This window comes from Artemia sp. Qi Xiang Cuo, chromosome 7 (genome assembly GCF_049724085.1).
Source record: "Artemia sp. Qi Xiang Cuo chromosome 7, ASM4972408v1, whole genome shotgun sequence".
NCBI lineage: Eukaryota > Metazoa > Arthropoda > Branchiopoda > Anostraca > Artemiidae > Artemia > Artemia sp. Qi Xiang Cuo.
The window spans coordinates 27,928,350-27,947,957 of record NC_142800.1 but is presented as its reverse complement, the minus strand read 5'-3'; the positions used below and the strand labels follow the sequence as shown (position 1 = coordinate 27,947,957).

The following is a 19,608-nucleotide window of genomic DNA, read 5'->3' as shown; positions in this document are numbered from 1 at the left end:
AATCCAATTATAAATATGAATAATAACGAGCTTTGTTTCACCCCTTTGAAAATGATATAGCTTTTTTATCATTATAAGATGCCGCTAACAATGCAATCAATTCTGGACGATATGCAAAAATGTACCAAATGAGCCCATGAATCGTCCCCTATACCCCAAACTCATCTTAAAATTTTCATAAGTCGCCTACATTGGTTAATATTTCTACGAGCTAATTTTGAAAACGAAGGGCATAAGAATGTATCCCAATGAGCCCTTGAATCGTCCCCTACCTCGATGGTATTCAACTTAAGGAAACCTCACCCTGGAGTCCAAACCTCCATTTTTTTTACTTTGGCCAAGTTAAGTCACAATATCTTCTTGACATCGCTAACCGTTTCCATAGATTGATACCTGTGATGTTATTTTAACATTTATGGCAAGCTCCTTAAGACCTATCATCCTCTCAGACTTACCTTAACTGGTACGCACTTTTAACTCTTTTATCCTCTTCATATAATCCAATTAAAAATATGAATAATGACGAGCTTTGTTTCACCCCTATGAAAATGATATAACTTTTTTATCATTACAAGATGCCGCTAACAATGCAATCAATTCTGGACAATATGCGAAAATTTACCCAATGAGCCCTTTAATCGTCCCCCATACCCCAAACGTATCTTAAAATTTTCATAAGTCGCCTACATTGTTTAATATTTCTACGAGCTAATTTTGAAAAAGAAGGGCATAAGAATGTATCCCAATGAGCCCTTGAATCGTCCCCCACCTCGATGGTATTGAACTTAAGGAAACCTGACCCTGGAGTCCAAACATTAATTTTCTTTTCTTTGGCCAAGTTAAGTCACAAAATATTCTTGACATCGCTAACCAATTCCATAGATTGATACCAGTGATGTTATTCTAACATTTATGTCAAGTTGCCAATGACTTATCATCCTCTCAGACTTACCTTAACTGTTAAGCACTTTTAACTTGTTTATCCCCTTCATATAATCCAATTAAAAATATGAATAATAACGAGCTTTGTTTCATCCTTATGAAAATGATATAACTTTTTTATCATTGTAAGATGCCGCTAACAATGCAATCAATTCTAGAAGATATGCAAAAATGTACCCAATGAGCCCTTGAATCGTTCCCCACCTCGATGGTATTCAACTTAAGGAAACCTGACCCTGGAGTCCAAACATTCATTTTTTTTACTTTGACCAAGTTAAGTCTTAAAATATTCTTGACATCGCTAACCGTTTCCATAGAGTTATACCTGTGATTTTATTCTAACATTTATGTCAAGTTCCCTAAGACCTATCCTCCTCTCAGACTAGCCTTAACTGGTACGCACTTTTAATTCTTTTATTCCCATAATACAATCCAATTAAAATATGATTATTATCGAGCTTTGTTTCACCCCTTTGAAAATGATATAACTTTTTCATCATTATAAGATGCCGCTAACAATGCAATCAATTCTGGACGATATGCAAAAATGTACCCAAAGAGCCCTTGAATCGTCCCCCATACCCCAAACTCATCTTAAAATTTTCATAAGTCACCTACATTGTTTAATATTTCTACGAGCCAATTTTGAAAACGAAGGGAATAAGAATGTATCCCAATGAGCCCTTGAATCGTCCCCCACCTCGATGGTATTCAACTTAAGGAAACCTCATCCTGGAGTCCAAACATCCATTTTTTTCCTTTAGCCAAGTTAAGTCACAAAATCTTCTTGACATCGCTAACCGTTTCCATAGATTGATACCAGTGATGTTATTCTAACATTTATGTTAAGTTGCCTAAGACTTATCATCCTCTCAGACTTACCTTAACTGGTACGTACTTTTAACTCTTTTATCCCCTTCATATAATCCAATTAAAAATATGAATAATAACGAGCTTTGTTTCACCCCTATGAAAATGATAGAACTTTTTTATCATTATAAGATGCCGCTAACAATGCAATCAATTCTGGACGATATGCAAAAATGTACCCAATGAGCCCTTGAATCGTCCCCCATACCCCAAACTCATCTTAAAATTTTCATAAGTCGCCTACATTGTTTAATATTTCTACGAGCTAATTTTGAAAAAGAAGGGCTAAGAATGTATCCCCATGAGCCCTTGAATCGTCCCCCACCTCGATGGTATTGAACTTAAGGAAACCTGACCCTGGAGTCCAAACATTCTTTTTTTTTCTTTGGCCAAGTTAAGTCACAAAAGATTTTTGACATCGCTAACCGATTCCATAGATTGATACCAGTGATGTTATTCTAACATTTATGTCAAGTTGCCTATGACTTATCATCCTCTCAGACTTACCTTAACTGGTAAGCACTTTTAACTTTTTTATCCTCTTCATATAATCCAATTATAAATATGAATAATAACAAGCTTTGTTTCACCCCTATGAAAATGATATAACTTTTTTATCGTTGTAAGATGCCGCTAACAATGCAATCAATTCTAGACGATATGCAAAAATATACCCAATGAGCCCTTGAATCGTCCCCCACCTCGATGGTATTCAACTTAAGGAAATCTCACCCTGTAGTCCAAACATTTATTTTTTTTCCTTTAGCCAAGTTAAGTCACAAAATCTTCTTGACATTGCTAACCGTTTCCATAGATTGATACTAGTGATGTTATTCTAACATTTATGTCAAGTTTCCTAAGACTTATCATCCTCTCAGACCTACCTTAACTGGTACGTACTTTTAACTCTTTTATCCCCTTCATAGAATCCAATTAAAAATATGAATAATAACGAGCTTTGTTTCACCCCTATGAAAATGATATAACTTTTTATCATTATTAGATACCGCTAATAATGTATTCAATTCTGGACGAGATGCAACAATGTACCCAATGAGCCCTTGAATCGTCCCCCATATCCCAAACTCATCTTAAAATTTTCATAAGTCGCCTACATTGTTTAATATTTTCACTAGCTAATTTTGAAAAAGAAGATCATAATAATGTATCCCAATGAGCCCTTGAATCGTCCCCCACCTCCAGGGCATTGAGCTTAAGAAAACCTCACCCTGGAGTACAAACATCCATTTTTTTACTTTGGCCAAGTTAAGTCACAAAATCTTCTTGACACTGCTAACCGTTACCATAGATTGATACCAGTGATGATATTCTAACATTTATGTCAAGTTGCCTAAGATATATCATTCTCCCAGACTTACCTTAACTGGTATGCACTTTTAACACTTTTATCCCCTTCAAACAATCCAATTCAAAATATGAATAATATCGAGCTTTGTTTCACCCCTATGAAAATTATATACCTTTTTTATCATTATTAGATACCGCTAATAATGTAATCAATTCTGGACGAGATGAAAAAATGTACCTAATGAGCCCTTGAATCATCCCCCACCTCCAAAACTCATCTTAAAATTGTCATAAGTCACCTACATTGTTTAATATTTTCACTAGCTAATTTTAAAAAAGAAGGGCATAAGAATGTGCCCCAATGAGGCCTTGAATCGCCCCCCCCTTTAGGGCATTGATCTTAAGGAAACCTGACCCTGGAGTCCAAACATTTATTTTTTTTTTACTTTGGCCAAGTTAAGTCACAAAATATTTTTGACATCGCTAACCGATTCCATAGATTGATACCAGTGATGTTAATCTAACATTTATGTCAAGTTGCCTAAGACTTTTTATCCTCTCAACCTTACCTTAACTGGTAAGCACTTTTAACTCTTTTATCCCCTTCATATAATCCAATTAAAATATGAATAATAACGAGCTTTGTTTCACCCCTATGAAAATGATATAACTTTTTTATCATTATTAGATGCCGCTAATAATGCGATCAATTCTGGACGACATGCAAAAATGTACCCAATGAGCCCTTGAATCGTCACCCATATCCCAAACTCATCTTAAAATTTTCATAAGTCGCCTACACTGTTTAATATTTCCACGAGCTAATTTTGAAAAAGAAGGGCATAAGAATGTATCCTAATGAGCCCTTGAATCGGCCCCCAACTCCAGGGCATTGATTTTAAGGAAACCTCACCATGGAGTACAAACATCCATTTTTTTTACTTTAGCCAACTTAAGTAACAAAATCTTCTCGACATCGCTAACCGTTTCCAGAGATTGATACCAGTGATGTTCTTTTTACATTTAAGTCAAGTTACCTAAGATTCATCCTCCTCTCAGACTAACCTTAACTGGTACGCACTTTTAACTCTTTTATTCCCATAATACAATCCAATTAAAATAAAAATATTATCGTGCTTTGTTTAACCTCTATGAAAATTATATAACTTTTTATCCCTTGAATCGTCCCCCATATCCCAAATTCAACTTAAAATTTTCATAAGTCGCCTACATTGTTTAATATTTCCACGAGATAATTTTGAAAAAGAAGGGCATAAGAATGTATCCCAATGATCCCTTTAATCTTCCCCCACCCCCAGGGTATTGAGCTTAAGGAAACCTCATCCTGGAGTCCAAACATCCATTTTTTTTTTTACTTTAGCCAAGTGAAGTCACAAAATCTTCTTGACATCGCTAACCGTTTCCATAGATTGATACCAGTGATGTTATTCTAACATTTATGTCAAGTTGCCTAGGACTTATCATCCTCTCGGACTTACCTTAACTGGTACACACTATTAACTCTTTTATCCCCTTCATACAATCCAATTAAAAATATGAATATTAACGACCTTTGTTTCACCCCTATGAAAATGATTTAGCTTTTTATCATTATTAGTTACAGCTAATAATGCATTCAATTCTGGACGATATGCAAAAATGTACCCAAAGAGCCCTTGAATCGTCCCCCATATCCCAAACTCATCTTAAAATTTTCATAAGTCGCCTACATTGTTTGAAATAAGTCACCTACATTAAAAATATACTTGATGAAATCTTGTATACATTGATACCACTAGAGCCCACTGTCCTAAATATAGGACAGCTTGTATCTCAGAAGCCGGAAACAGGAAAAATCTATAAAAGCATTTTTGGCTTACTTATGTGATAAAAAGAAACTGGTGAAAAGGACAACTAGAATCTCCAACTTTTTTTTTCTTGTGCCTTAACGGGTTAAGGAAACCTCATCCTGGAGTCCAAAGATCCATTTTTTTTACTTTGCCCAAGTTAAGTCACAAAATCTTCTTGACATTGCTAACCGTTTCCATAGATTGATACCAGTGATTTTATTCTAACTTTTATGTCAAGTTGCCTAAGACTTATCATTCCCTCAGACTTACCTTAACTGGTATGGATTTTTAACACTTTTATCCCCTTCATACAATCCAATTAAAAATATGAATAATATCGAGCTTTGTTTCACCCCTATGAAAATGATATACCTTTTTTATCATTATTAGATACCGCTAATAATGCAATCAATTCTAGACGAGATGCAAAAATGTACCCAATGAGCCCTTGAATCATCCCCCACCTTTAGGGCATTGAGCTTAAGGAAACCTGACCCTCGAGTTCAAACATTCATTTTTTTTAATTTGGCCAAGTTAAGTCACAAAATATTCTTGACATCGCTAACCGATTCCATAGATTGATACCAGTGATGAATAGATTGATACAAGTTGCCTAAGACTTATCATCCTCTCAGACTTACCTTAACTGGTACACACTTTTAACTCTTTTATACCCTTCATACAATCCAATGAAAAATATGAATAATAACGAGCTTTGTTTCTACCCTATGAAAATGATATAACTTTTTTATCATTATTAGATACCACTAATAATGCAATCAATTATGGACGAGATGCAAAAATGTAACCAATGAGCCCTCGAATCATCCCCCTCCTCCCAAATTCATCTTTAAATTTTCATAAGTTGCCTACATTGCTTCATATTTCCACTAGCTAATTTTGAAAAAGAAGGGCATAAGAATGTATCCCAATGAGCTCTTGAATTGTCCCCTCACCTCCAGGGCATTGAGCTTAAGGAAACCTCACCCTGGAGTCCAAACATCCATTTTTTTTACTTTGACCAAGTTAAGTCTCAAAATGTTCTTGACATCGCTAACCGTTTCCATAGATTGATACCAGTGATGTTATTCTAACATTTATGTCAAGTTGCCTAAGACTTATCATCCTCTCAGAATTTCCTTAACTGGTACGCACTTTTAACTCTTTTATCCCCTTCATACAATCCAATTAAAAATATGAATAATAAAGAGCTTTGTTTCACCCCTTTGAAAATGATATAACTTTTTATCATTATTAGATACCGCTAATAATGCAATCAATTCTGGACGATATGCAAAAATGTACCCAATGAGCCCTTGAATCGTCCCCCATACCCCAAACTCATCTTAAAATTTTCATAAGTTGCCTACATTGTTTAATATTTCTATGAGCTAATTTTGAAAACGAAGGGCATAAGAATGTATCCCAATGAGCCCTTGAATCGTGTCCTACCTCGATGGTATTCAACTTAAGGAAACCTGAGCCTGGAGTCCAAACATTCATTTTTTTTTCTTTGGCCAAGTTAAGTCACAAAATATTCTTGACATCGCTAACCGATTCCATAGATTGATACCAGTGATGTTATTCTAATATTTATGTCAAGTTGCCTGAGACTTATCATCCTCTCAGACTTACCTTAAGTGGTACGTACTTTTAACTCTTTTATCCCCTTCATATAATCCAATTAAAAATATGAATAATAACGAGCTTGGTTTCACCCCTATGAAAATGATATAACTTTTTTATCATTATAAGATGCCGCTAACAATGCAATCAATTCTGGACGATATACAAAATGTACCCAATGAGCCCTTGAATGGTCCCCCATACCCCAAACTCATCTTAAAATTTTCATAAGTCGCCTAAATTGTTTAATATTTCTACGAGCTAATTTTGAAAAAGAAGGGCATAAGAATGTATCCCAATGAGCCCTTGAATCGTCCCCCACCTCGATGGTATTGAACTTAAGGAAACCTGACCCTGGAGTCCAAACATTAATTTTTTTTTCTTTGGCCAAGTTAAGTCACAAAATATTCTTGACATCGCTAACCGTTTCCATAGATTGATACCAGTGATGTTATTCTAACATTTATGTCAAGTTGCCTAAGACTTATCATCCTCTCAGACTTGCCTTAACTGGTACGCACTTTTAACTCTTTTATCCCCTTCATACAATCCAATTAAAAATATGAATAATAAAGAGCTTTGTTTCACCCCTTTGAAAATGATATAACTTTTTATCATTATTAGATACCGTTAATAATGCAATCAATTCTGGATGAGATGCAAAAATGTACCCAATCAGTCCTTGAATTATCCCCACCTCCCGAACTAATCTTAAAATTTTCATAAGTCGCCTACATTGTTTAATATTTTCACTAGCTAATTTGAAAAAGAAGCACACATAAATGTAGCCAATGAACACTCGGATCATCCCCCACCCCTCTAAAAAAATATTAGTTTTCATAAGTCACCTATATTGTTTCATATTTCCACCAGCTAATTTTGAAAAAATGTCCTTCTGTACTCGTCTGAAGTTCGCACATTACTTAAAGACAAAGAACAATTCAACGTTTCGTAAACGACTTTCAAACTGTAACTAGTTGCGTTTAAATTAGTCGATCAGAAAATGTGCTTTGAAAATAGATGTAATTTTTTTTAATAATGACATTATTACTGTATGTTTGCATGAAGTGCCTAAGGTTAGTAAATAGAAGTCATAATGAGGAAACATTTTAGGCCACGGGGGACTTTTAAAAAGATATCATTCTAAATTGTCATATTTCATAATGTTAAGCAAAAAAGTGTCAGAATTGAATGTTCAAAGCATTCGCTTGTCTAATTCCCGAAAGATGAGGTCTAATATAACGTTCTGATAACTTTTTTCTTACAGGCTTATAACTCTTAATGGAGCTTCTATATTGAAAAATTGGGGGGTGTCCTCAAAAAAGTTGGAGGGAGGGTGCCCCCTTGGTGGTTGGGGAGAGAGGTGCCTTGGAGGTTGAGGTCCTTGATGGTTAGGGTCATTGGTGCTTACGGTCCTTGATGGTTCATAGCCATAATCGTCTCACTAGTTCATTTCTAAGGATTGTTCTGAATTTCTTTATTACAATTCTTTTCTTGGCATCTACATCTTTATTAGTATCAACTTTTTAGTATACTAGAATGCTAAAGCATAATTAATATTGACAACACTGGTTAAATGGTACTTGTGTATTAACAGAACACAGTCGAGAAGTAAAGCAAGGTCTATTCATGCTCTCAAACGAACTGTTATCTCAGGTTTGAAGCACGAATATTATAAAGAATGTTCATGAGGTGAAATGGTGTCATAACAGATAATACGCAGTTTCGACAAGCAAATTACGTAAAATTCAATGCTTAAATTCCAGGGAGTCTGGTGATGTCACCGTGTTCACCCAGTATTCTAGTCCTCTGATTGGCCTAGAAATAGGCACGTGATCATGTTCGCCCCGTTTTTCGCTCTGTATTGGATAATGGGTCCCTACTCACAAGCTACAATTAGGCCCAAGCCAATGAAGCTCACAGCTAGTGATGACATAGACTCATTTTTAGGTATGTTTGAAAAAACGGCGACGGCAAGTGGCTGGCCTAGGGAACAGTGGGCTACACAGCTGTATTCAGTTCTATCCGGTCCCGCACTGGAGACAATGTTAAGTTTATCGGAGGATAGATTTGCCGATTACGATTGGGTAAGACGGCAATATTTGAGAAGTATTCTGTCACAAATGAAACGTATCGCATACGCTTCCGAGGTGGAAGAAAAAAAGAAAAGGAATCCTACCGAGAATTCGGAAGGAAGCTGGCAACCAACTTCAATAGATGGCTCAGTGTAACATCGCTGAGAGCGCAGGCAGAGAATCTGGCCGTAACAAGCACCCGGCCAGCCAGAGTGGTTGTGCCACTGAAGGATGTAGAAGAAATTTTTGAGCTATTACAGGTGGAACAGTTTACGGAGGCAGTGCCGTACCACCTGCAGGTCCTAGCATGTGCTTGCTCTACTTTTATAGAGGATTTCTGTCGTTTTATGAATCTCTTCTTCGGTTAAGTGCCCTTCTTAATAGTCAAAAGCGAGTGGAGGGCAACTAACCCCCCTCTCACGCCCACCTTTTCTCCAAGTTTCTTAAACTATCAAATGGTTTTGGTAGCCCTTCGGGAAAGGCAGTTTAAAACTCTTAAGGAAGCTGTTTTTCTGTGGAAGCTAGCGCTCTAGCTCGTAAAACAGCGAAAGATTGTTTGAGGATGGGTGGTGATAACAGAGACCAGCGTCCGGGCAAGAAGGGAAGGAAACAGAGAAGTTTTGACGGCAACCGTAAAGGAGGGGAAAGTAGTCATCAAGCGAGAGCTGAGTCCAAGGGAGGAAGCTTGCGTGAGAGTCACAGAGCAGGAAACAGGAGAGCCTGCTTTGTGCGTAATGGCATTTCACACTTTGCGAAAAACTGTCCGAGAAAAAGCAGCAGCCAGAAAATAGGTGACAGGGTTTCCTGGCTGAGAGCCCGGAAAGGCCCAATCACCAGGAGTCGGCAGGGGCAGCGGTAGTACTTCATGGCAAACTAGACGGAAGGAATTTTGAAATGCTGGTGGACAGTAGAGTGGACATAACAGTTCAGCACTCGGAGCTGGTACCAGAAAAGTCATGGTGCTGGAGAAGCCTAGAAGCTTAAGATGTGTACATGGCGACACTCACGAATACCCTACGGTAGTAGTGGACGTACGGGTGAAATAAGTAGATTGTTTGCTTCTTGAGCTTCCAGTGAAGGTTGCAGTTTCGGATCGGATCCCAAAGAAGTTCCGGGTAGGGAAACATTTTCCAGAATTCTCTAGGCTGGTAGATTCGGAAATTGATGTGTTTGTGACAACGAGAGCCAGAGCAAGCAAGCTGGGTGAGTTAGAAACGGATATTTTGGAGGCAAGACTGTTTGATTTCAACCACTCAATGTATTCTGGAGGAGGAAAAGCACGGAGGAGTTGGGGGCAGAAGCGTAGAGAAAGGAAGGCCGCCTCTCAGGGCAAGTCAGACGGAGAGGAGGCTCCCATGATACCTGTACAGAAAGGGAAAAGTTTTGCTGAGTTACAGAGGGTGGATAAGACCTAGCAAGAATTCCAGGTGCGGGCTAAGACCGAACCTACAGAGGCAAAAGATTTCATTGTAAGGGATGATATCCTTCACAGAGTAGTCAATGATGGAGGCTGGGACGAGCAGAAGTGGCAATTAGTGGTTCCTTCAGCCCATAGAACAGACGTGCTAAAAACGGCCCATAATTCACCTATGGGAGGGCATATGGGCAGGCAACGAACTACCGACAGGATTATAGAAAGATTCTTTTGACCGAATGTTTATCAGGACGTAGCAAAACAATGCCAACAATGTCATGATTGCCAAATGATAGCCAGAAAACCCCAGATTGAGAAGGTGCCATTAAAACCCCTCCCTATCATTGAAACTCCTTTCCACAACATAGGAATGGACCTGGTGGGACCTTTAGAGCGTACTAAAGTTCGTTTCAAGTAGATCCTAGTGATAAGCGACTATGCAACCAGATATCCGGAGGCTATACCGCTTTGCTCGACCCACGCACAAAAGATAGCTGACGAATTGATCAAGTTTTTCTTTCGAGTCGGGATACCTTTCGTGATTATGACCGACAATGGAAGTAGCCTCATCTCCCAAGCTATGCAAAGACTGTACGAAACCCTTGCCATTAAAACCTTTCGTACCAGTGTTTATCATTCGGAGATGGATGGATTGGTTGAGGGGCTAAATGGGACCATAGTGCAGATGCTAAGAAAATATGTCAGAGACAAGCCGAAGAAGTGGGATCAGTATCTTCCATGCCTTTTGTTTGCCTACAGGGAGACTAAACAGGCTTTGACAGGTTTCTCACCAGTCGAGCTAAACTATGGGCATCACGTCATAGGACCATTAGATGTGTTACAAGAGGAGAGAGGGGAGAAAAAGAAAGGTGGGTCTGAATCAGTAATCAGTTAGCTGGTCAATATGGGAGAATGCCATAGCAAATAGACCGAGATCGCACATCAAAACTTATTGGCAAGTCAGGAACGACAGATGAGCTGGTATAATCACAACCAGAAGTCCAGAGAGTTCAAACTGGGAGAGGAAGTTCTGGTGCTCTTACCGTATGGAAATAGCAAATTTGAGGTACAGTGGCAAGGCCCGTACAAGATCCTGAAGAAATCCGGAAGTGTGACTTACCTAGTGGAATTTCCAAAGAGGAGAAAGAAAGCGAAACTTCTCCATGCAAAGCTTCTTAGAAAGTACCACAGGGCCAATCCAAACGAAATCTTATTTATTCAAGCAGACAACTATGCGGACACAAATATGGAAGAGAGGACGGACTATAAGAGTGCAGGAAATGATGGACACTTCGAAGAAGCCCTCCAGACATCCATAAATGGAATTTTGATTCATGGTTAGAGAAAGGATTTAGCTAAAATATTGAGAAGATACAGAACGACCCTTTCGGACAGACATGGGAAAACCGATCTTGTGATGCATGAGATCTATACAAGCAGTAACCCCCGGTTGCGGAAAAAACCATATTGAAATCTAGCAGCAACACGGCGCCTGATAGAAACCGAAGTGGCTAAGATGCTGCAAGAAGGAATCATAAGACCGTCGGAGAGTGATTATTCGTCGCCGATAGTACTAGTACCAAAGACAGATTGGACGGTTCGATTTTGTGCCGATTATGGGGAATTAAATGAAATTTCAAGGCAAAATTGTTACCCATTGCCTCGCACGGATGAGATCCTTTAGGGAATGGGAATGGCTAAATTTATCAGCAAGCTAGACTTAACCTGAGGATATTGACAGACAAAACTGCACCCTAATAGCATAGACGAGACAGGATTTGTGACACCAAATGGTCTATACGAGTTTCTCGTAATGCCATTCGGGATTCAAGGAGCAAGTGGACGATTCCAAAAGATCATGGATCGTGTTCTCAGAGATTTGAAATTCTGTCGCTGCTACATCGACGATATTACGATCTTCAGTGACACTTTTGAGGACCACCTGCGATATCTTGAAGCCAAAGAGTTAAGCCAAAGTGGTGCCTCTCTTGTAAATAGTGCTCAAGGTGGCCCTTCCTCTTTTCTTGTCATAAATGAGGCCTTGAAGGAATAACTCATGAAACCGTGCCTAAGGGGGAAGGGATGTGATGGTTCATAATTTTTCTTTCCTTATTTTCACGTCGTGATATTTATTTTCTGAGATTTTAGTTCGTAAGTGTGTGACTTGAAAAAAGGCTAATTACCTGTTTTGGCGGAGAGCCAAGATAAGCTAGTTTCGTTTTGAATGAATGTTTTTTTCGTATGAAATGGTCAGACCTTTCCTGAACTTTGTAGAATAAAGACATCTGTTTGAAAATCTTTGCACTTTGTGAATTTAGACAGCGATAAGGGTTTCTGATTGAGACCAATTTTAGAACTAATTATTGGTTACTGTGGTAAAAGTTGCCACACTATTTCAATTTCCAATCGAATGAGCCCTTTTTGAAGTTTTTACGACAACCCTTTCTATGAAAATCTTTTATGCCCCCGTGGCACAACTTAAAACCCTTACCCTACGGCTTGGGGGAGGCGAGGGGTTGTCATCCTCAAAGAGCTAATTTCCAGAACTTTCAACTACTTTGAACAAAATGGTCATCTCAAAATTTTGATTGGATATGTTTGGGGAAATGGTGGGCGTGAGAGGAGGGTTAGTTGTCCTCCAATTTCTTTCGACTTTTAAAAAGGGCACTGGCCCTTTCAATTTCCAATTGAATGAAGCCCTTTTTGAAGTTTCTACGACAACTCTATCAATAAAAATATTATATATCCCCAGGGCATAACTTACAACTTTTGCCCTGAGGGGTGTGGGGGGTTCGTCATCCTTAAAGACATAATTTCCAGAACTTTCAACTACTTCGAACAAAATGACTATTTCAAAATTGTGATTGGATGTGTTTGGGGAAAAGATGGGCTTGAGAGGGGATTAGTTACTCTCCAATCACTTTCAACTGTTAAAAAGGGCACTAGCACTTTCAATTTCCAATCAAATGAGCCCTTTTTGATGTTTCTACGACACCGCTTTCTATAAAAACCATATATGAGGGGTTTGGGGAGTTTGTCATCTTCAAAGACATAATTTCTAGAACTGTCATTTATGTTGAACAAAATGACTATCTCAAGATTTTGATTGGGTATGTTTGGGGAAATGGTGGGAGTGAGAAGGGGGGCTAGTTGCCCTCCAATCACTTTCGACTACTAAAGAGGGCACTAGCCCTTTCAATTTCCAATTGAATGAGCCCTTTTGAAGTTACAACGACAACTCTTCCTATAAGAACATTATATGCCCCCAGGGCATAATTTACAACCCTTATCTTGACAGCTGTGGGGGGGGGGGGGGGGGTGTCATCCTGCAAGGCCTAATTTCCAGAACTTTCAATTACGTTGAAGAAAATGGCATCTCAAAATTTTGATTGGATGGTGTTGGGAAAATTGTGGGCGTGAGAGAGAGTTAGTTGCCGTCCAATCACTTTCGACTTTTAAAAGGGCACTATCCCTTTCAATTTCCAATTAAATGAGCCCTTTTTGAAGTTTCTACGACAACGTTTTCTATAGAAACCTTATATGCACCCAGGGCATAACTTACAACCTTTGTCCTAAGGGGTTGGGGGGGTTTGTCATCCTCAAAGACATAATTTCCAGAACTTTCAACTACGTCGAACAAAATCGCTATTTTAAATTTGTGATTGGATGAGTTTGGGGATGGTGTGCGTGAGAGGGGGTTAGTTGCTCTCCAATCACTGTCGACCATTAAAAAGGGCACTAGCCCTTTCAATCTCCAGTCAAATAAGCCCTTTTTGGTGTTTATGCAACAACGCTTTCTATAAAACCTTATATGCCCCCAGGGCATAACTTACACCCCTTGCCCTGAGGGGTCTGAGGGGGTTATAATCTTAAAAGACCTAATTTCCATAGCTTTCAGCTGCGTTGAACAACATGGGTATCTCAAAATTTTGATTGCTTGTGTTTGGCGAAATGGTGGGCTTGAGAGGAGGGTTAGTTGTCCTCCAATCACTTTCAACTATTAGAAAGGACACTAACCCTGTGAATTTCCCATCGAATGAGCCCTTTTTGAAGTTTTTACGACAACGCTTTCTATAAAAACCTTATATGTCCCCATGACACAGCTTACAACCCTTGCCCTGACGGCTTTGGGGGGTTGTCATCCTCAAAGACCTAATTTCCGGAACTTTAAACTATGTTGAGCAAAATGTCCATCTCAAAATTTTGATTTGAAGCGTGTGAGGAAATGGTGGGCGTCAAAGGAGGATTAGTTGCCCTTCAATCACTTTTGACTATTAAAAAGGGCACTAGCCCTTTGAATTTCCAATCGAATGAGCTGTTTTTTGAAGTTTCTATGACAACACTTTCTATAAAAACTTTATATGCCCCCATGGAATATCTTAAAACCCTTGCCCTGAGAGCTGTGGGAGAGTGTCCTCTTTAAATACATATTTTCCATATTTTTCAACTACGTTGAACAAAATGGCTATTTCAAAATTTTGATTGGATGTGTTTGGGGAAATAGTGGGCGTGGAAGGAGTGTTAGTTGCCTTCCAATAACTTTCGGCTATTAAAAAGGGCACAAGCCCTTCAAATTTCCAATCAAATAAGTCCTTTTTGAGGTTCGTACGACAACTCCTTCGATACGAAGTGCCCTTGTCTAAAACAAAGAAAAAAAGAAACAAATAAATAATGCACTGTGCCAACATCGTCCTTTACTTAGGCAGCGTTATTGCGCTTCCTATGAAAGAGAGACCACTGTCAGTTTTCCTTGAAGTTCATTTAGACTCAGAATATTTTCTACATCAACACTGTGCTCGTGAGATTAACGTAAAAGCGAGGCAGCAGCCGACAAATCCTCGTCACACATAGCATTACAGGAGATTGCAGCTTCGTCCTGTTTACCGTTTTTTCAGCATTCTCGTCATCTTGCTCTACTGCATTTTTGTCACCATCTCGTCAATTAACGGATATATCAGCATTAAAATCTACCTCCAATAGCTAGTTCATCAAATCTTCAAGCGAAAGCCCTTCGTTTATAAGTAAATTTATTATTTTCTCTAACACAGAAGAATAAAAAAAATTCTCTAACACAGAATCAATTGTATTGTGTGCCACCGTATGACCGGTGTGTTTCTTCGATGACTCTTATAACAAAACCTTTTCCACCGTATCACCCGTGTGCCTCCATGATGACTTTTTAATTAAGGGTTCTTTTGCCAGTAGTTCACGAGGTATGATGTGGTAAGCTGGTCTCATACATATGCTGAGCTACTGACTATATCTTTGATGTAATTTTTTGTGTCATCTCTCTGCACATCCATCAATAAGCTTTTTTTTAATGCATCAACATTGCTTTTATCACATTTTGGTTGAAAGGGGGATCAGAGTTGCAGTTTGTATCACATTATTCAGTCAATAGTTCACTGATGTGTGTTGTCAATAGTTCACTGCAATTTAGAACAACTACACGTATTTTTTTAAACATTTAATAAAAGAATTGTTCTTTAGTAAAAGTCACAAAACTGATTGGTACCCATTGAAGAAGAAAAATGCATGTCATAAAAATCTTGCCTCACTTCTTTACGTTACTGAAATTTTGTTCCGACAAAGAAATGGCAAAATTTCCGTCGGTTTGGGCTAGCCATTTATATGGACGTATCTGCTGGCTGCATAGTAATCAGTGCTTTTTGGTACTTTATTTCACAGGTTGATTGTCTGAGAGAGAAGTGTCTTTTATTTTGTGGCTCTTCTAGTCGTCCTGTCTTTCCAACCAACTGGGTTTTTCGCTCAAGAGAAAGAGCAGTGGGTTCAAGCTGCTTTTCTCTTAAACTGATAATAGAACCTTCAAAAAAATTTAATTTGTAATTAAAATCGGGGTTGAACTTCCAAGAAGTAGTAAAAACTGATGGAATTCTTGTATGTTAAAAAACAAGAAGGTGGGACATTATTCTAAATAAAAAATTTTGAAAAAATTATCAACTTAAATTTCTTAAGGATAGGGGAACAGCACCCCTTTTCATGTTTACCAAAGAAATGATTTTCCTAGAGAAGGACTTCAGAACGCATATCTTCTTTCCAACATAAAAAAGATTTCTTTTTCATTTTATTTAATACAAATGACAAGAATAGAAAATGTAAGTTACACTAAATTATGAATTGATACTGCGCTGCAACGGAACATGTACAAAACAAAAGACATTAATTAATCCTTTGTATTATAGTGTGTGGAGACTTGGAAATACTGAAATTCCTAATGAAATATGGTGCTTTAGTTTCAATTCCTGACATTCATGGAGCCCATCCATTGCACTACGCCGCACAAGTAAGCAATACTCGATGCAGTTTGGAACTGCTTAGGCACCTGTTAAAGAATAAGGCAGACGTCAATGCCATTGACAATGACGGGAGGAGCCCAATATTATGGGCAGCTAGTTCCGGTAACTCTATTTCATTAATCTCATTAATTAGGTTTCTCTTGAGTAGTTCAAGTGTTTTTGTGCAATTTCAAAGTTAGGTATGTGGAATAGTAAACTCTGTAGTATGAGTTATGCGTTTTCCATCCCCCGCACATTTTTCTCAACTCTTTTTGTTTGTTATCATTTTGTAGCCTTTTCTTCTTCTCTAAGAAATTTAGGCAGCCCTCTTCCCTTCCAGATCTCTTTTGCTATAAAAAGTACTATAATAAAGAAAATGGTGATAAATTACCTTTCAATTGAACTGCTTGCTTTTGTTTATCAGTTCTAGGCTGTTTTCAATTTGGCATTTTTCTTAAGCTGTGTTTGTTTAATTGGACTAAGCTAGTTTGTGAGTATGAAACACCCAAAAACACACAGTTGTAAGTGGAAGAGAAAATTAGACAGGCTACAAAAACAAAATGCCAAAGAGACCAAGAAAATGTGCCGAATTCTGGTCTATTCAGGTCAAACATTACAAAAGGGCAACTAAGAGGGTCTGAAAGAGAAAATTTGTGCGCAATTTGCAGTTATTAGAATAGCCAAAACTCAATACACAGCACTTTCTCAAGATAACGTCCAAGCTTCACGATCTACGACCCACGTTTTCTGATTCCAGAAAGGAGCCAACACTAAACATCATAGGATAGGTCACCTTCACCTTTCTAGCCTTGCGTATCAAATAACATCATCTTCTGCTTTTAATTAATCAGTTACAAGTTGAATATCAAGGATACGTCTGATGCAGTTATTTTCATGTCTTTTGATTCAGTTTCAAACTGCTTAGCCAATGCTTATGATTTACATCTATGCATCAGCACGTCGAGGACGTGGCTGTTGAACGTTGTGCTCAGTTTCTACGAAATTTAATTATTGCCCAAGCGTTCCCTCTTCAACACAAATAGAGCTTGCAATCTACTTTATTAAAAAAAAAATACATTAAGTTGGCGATTTTTTGATTTGTTGAAAAGCGTCGAAGTCATGTTTGACATAACAGATATTTAGGGTCATTTGGTTTGCAAGAACTGAACTTAAATTAAGTTTTAAAAAATAAGTTTAAAATTAACGAAGTTTAAACTTAAGCGTTTATTTTTAAAATTTGAAATTAATAAGTTAAACTGATTATTTTTTTTTATTAATTAATTACTTATTTAAGCTAATTACTATCAAAATAAATTTTAAATTAATTAAAAATTAAATTTAAAATAAAATAAGTTAAATTCAGAATATTTAAGAACAAACAAAACATCAAACAACGTTTTAGGTAATTACCAAGTATTTATATTTGCTATAATTTACAGGATGGCTGGCCCCCAAGTTCCAATTGCACTTCCTGACTAATGGGCTATGAAACAGAGATCCGCACCGTCGGTTTGATCTATAAAGTCAAGATCCGCATCCTTTTATATTTGTCACACTTAAAATTGTTAATCGATAGCAAAACTCTGACATGAAATAAGATGAGATAATATTTCTGGAAAATAGCTTACACAAGCCTAAATGGGCCGAATTCGCCCTTTAGAGTAAAGCACATACAAAAAGAACAAGCCAATATAAGTCAGAAAAAAATTATCAGATGTCAAAAATATTGTGAAAAATGTCAAGAATAATTAAAACTCCCAAAATAAAAGGATATAAACAAAATAAAATAACACAAGGGCATTTAGTCTTGTGATTAAAATCTGCAAAGCATAATTTAGTTTAAAGAAAACTTAAAGAAAGCAACACACTCACTTATTTAACATGTTCACAATGTACGTGACGAAAGTTCTTCTCTATTTTTCCTTTGATAATTTTTCCCTGGTAAGAATGGGGATATTTCTTAAAAAGCAGAACGAAGGAGGTGATGTCAAAGGAGGAAGGGAGGTAATTGACTAGGGGAAAGGTAATTTGTCCGTGCGGCTATGGAGGGCGTTGTTGGCGAAACGCAAGGAAATTTGTGTTCTCCTTTTTTTAGGGTAACCAGATTGACTCTCCAAAAAAGGAGGATGTAAGGGGCAGGTGGCTGTCATTTTGGAAACATTCAGTCAAGAAATCGTTTGTTTGTGGGAAAGTGGGAAGGGTATAGGGCCGCTTTTATATGGGGGAGGAAGTATGCTATAAGAAGGAAAATTGTTTTCCAAAGTTAGGGAAGGAGGAGTGGGGACTGACGTTTCAAAGAGACTGTGTGTAATATCATAACGAGGAGGGTATCTCTTGTCCACGTGCGGGAGTTGATTAAAGGCGAAGGGAGAATTGATGACTGGAAAGGGTGTGTTAATTTCTTGAGCTGCGTTTGAAAATCTTTGATGAGGGATTTTTGTATTAGCACGATACACTAAAAAAACAATAAAGATGAACGATTCTTGTATTTTCTATCTTTTGAAAACTCATCTAATTTTCTAACTGACAGTTGGTAAAAAGAGAGAGGACACCTTAACCTGAGCGTTAATGCAACCCTAACAACGACCACTGGACAAAACGGTGCAAATATTTGCGTGATTAAAATTACCCTCGAGTTTATTACATTTTCCCGATAGGTAGAGTGTACACAAGTGCAACAAATTGCAACGACTTGATTTGCAATTACCGCTTAAGAATTCTTTAAAAACTCTTGAAGAAATGTCATTTTTGGCAAGGTCAGGGTTAAACAACTTCTTGTGTTTAGTAGTAATGTTTTTTGCGAGAGCAAACGTTTACCCCCCCCCTCCGAACCCCTCCTCCCCACGGACAACACCTCACCGCGGGTAACCCCCATGAGACTAGGCATATGTCACTTGTTTGCATGCAAGTCCGACCGACAAGTCGCCTGGACTCAGGGGCGTAGCTGCAGTATTTTTATTTGGGGGTGGGGGCAAGAGGGGGTGCTATTAAACTAGGTACTATTCAAGCTGTAGTGAAGAAAAGTAACTATTTAACAAACACGCTACTTGGTAAATTTAAAAACATTACGCAATACATTATAAACAATAAACACACATCAAACAATTATAAATATAAGTGCTAGTGCTTGGCTTTTACTAAAACTGGCAACAATGTGTTTCTGCACACGACAGTAGTATAGCGTAAACAAGCTTTCGGGTGGGCGAAGATGAATTTCGTATACACTC

General features: G+C 37.9%; 1 protein-coding gene across 1 annotated transcript in view; it reads left to right on the top strand.

The window, feature by feature from the left end:
• The window catches only part of LOC148950125 (uncharacterized), a 344,013-nt gene that overhangs the window by 253,743 nt on the left and 70,662 nt on the right, over positions 1-19,608 (top strand). The window contains exon 5 of the mRNA XM_089091784.1: positions 16,289-16,504. Coding sequence (XP_088947910.1) covers positions 16,289-16,504 — 216 coding nt within the window. The remainder of the gene's footprint in view (positions 1-16,288; positions 16,505-19,608) is intronic.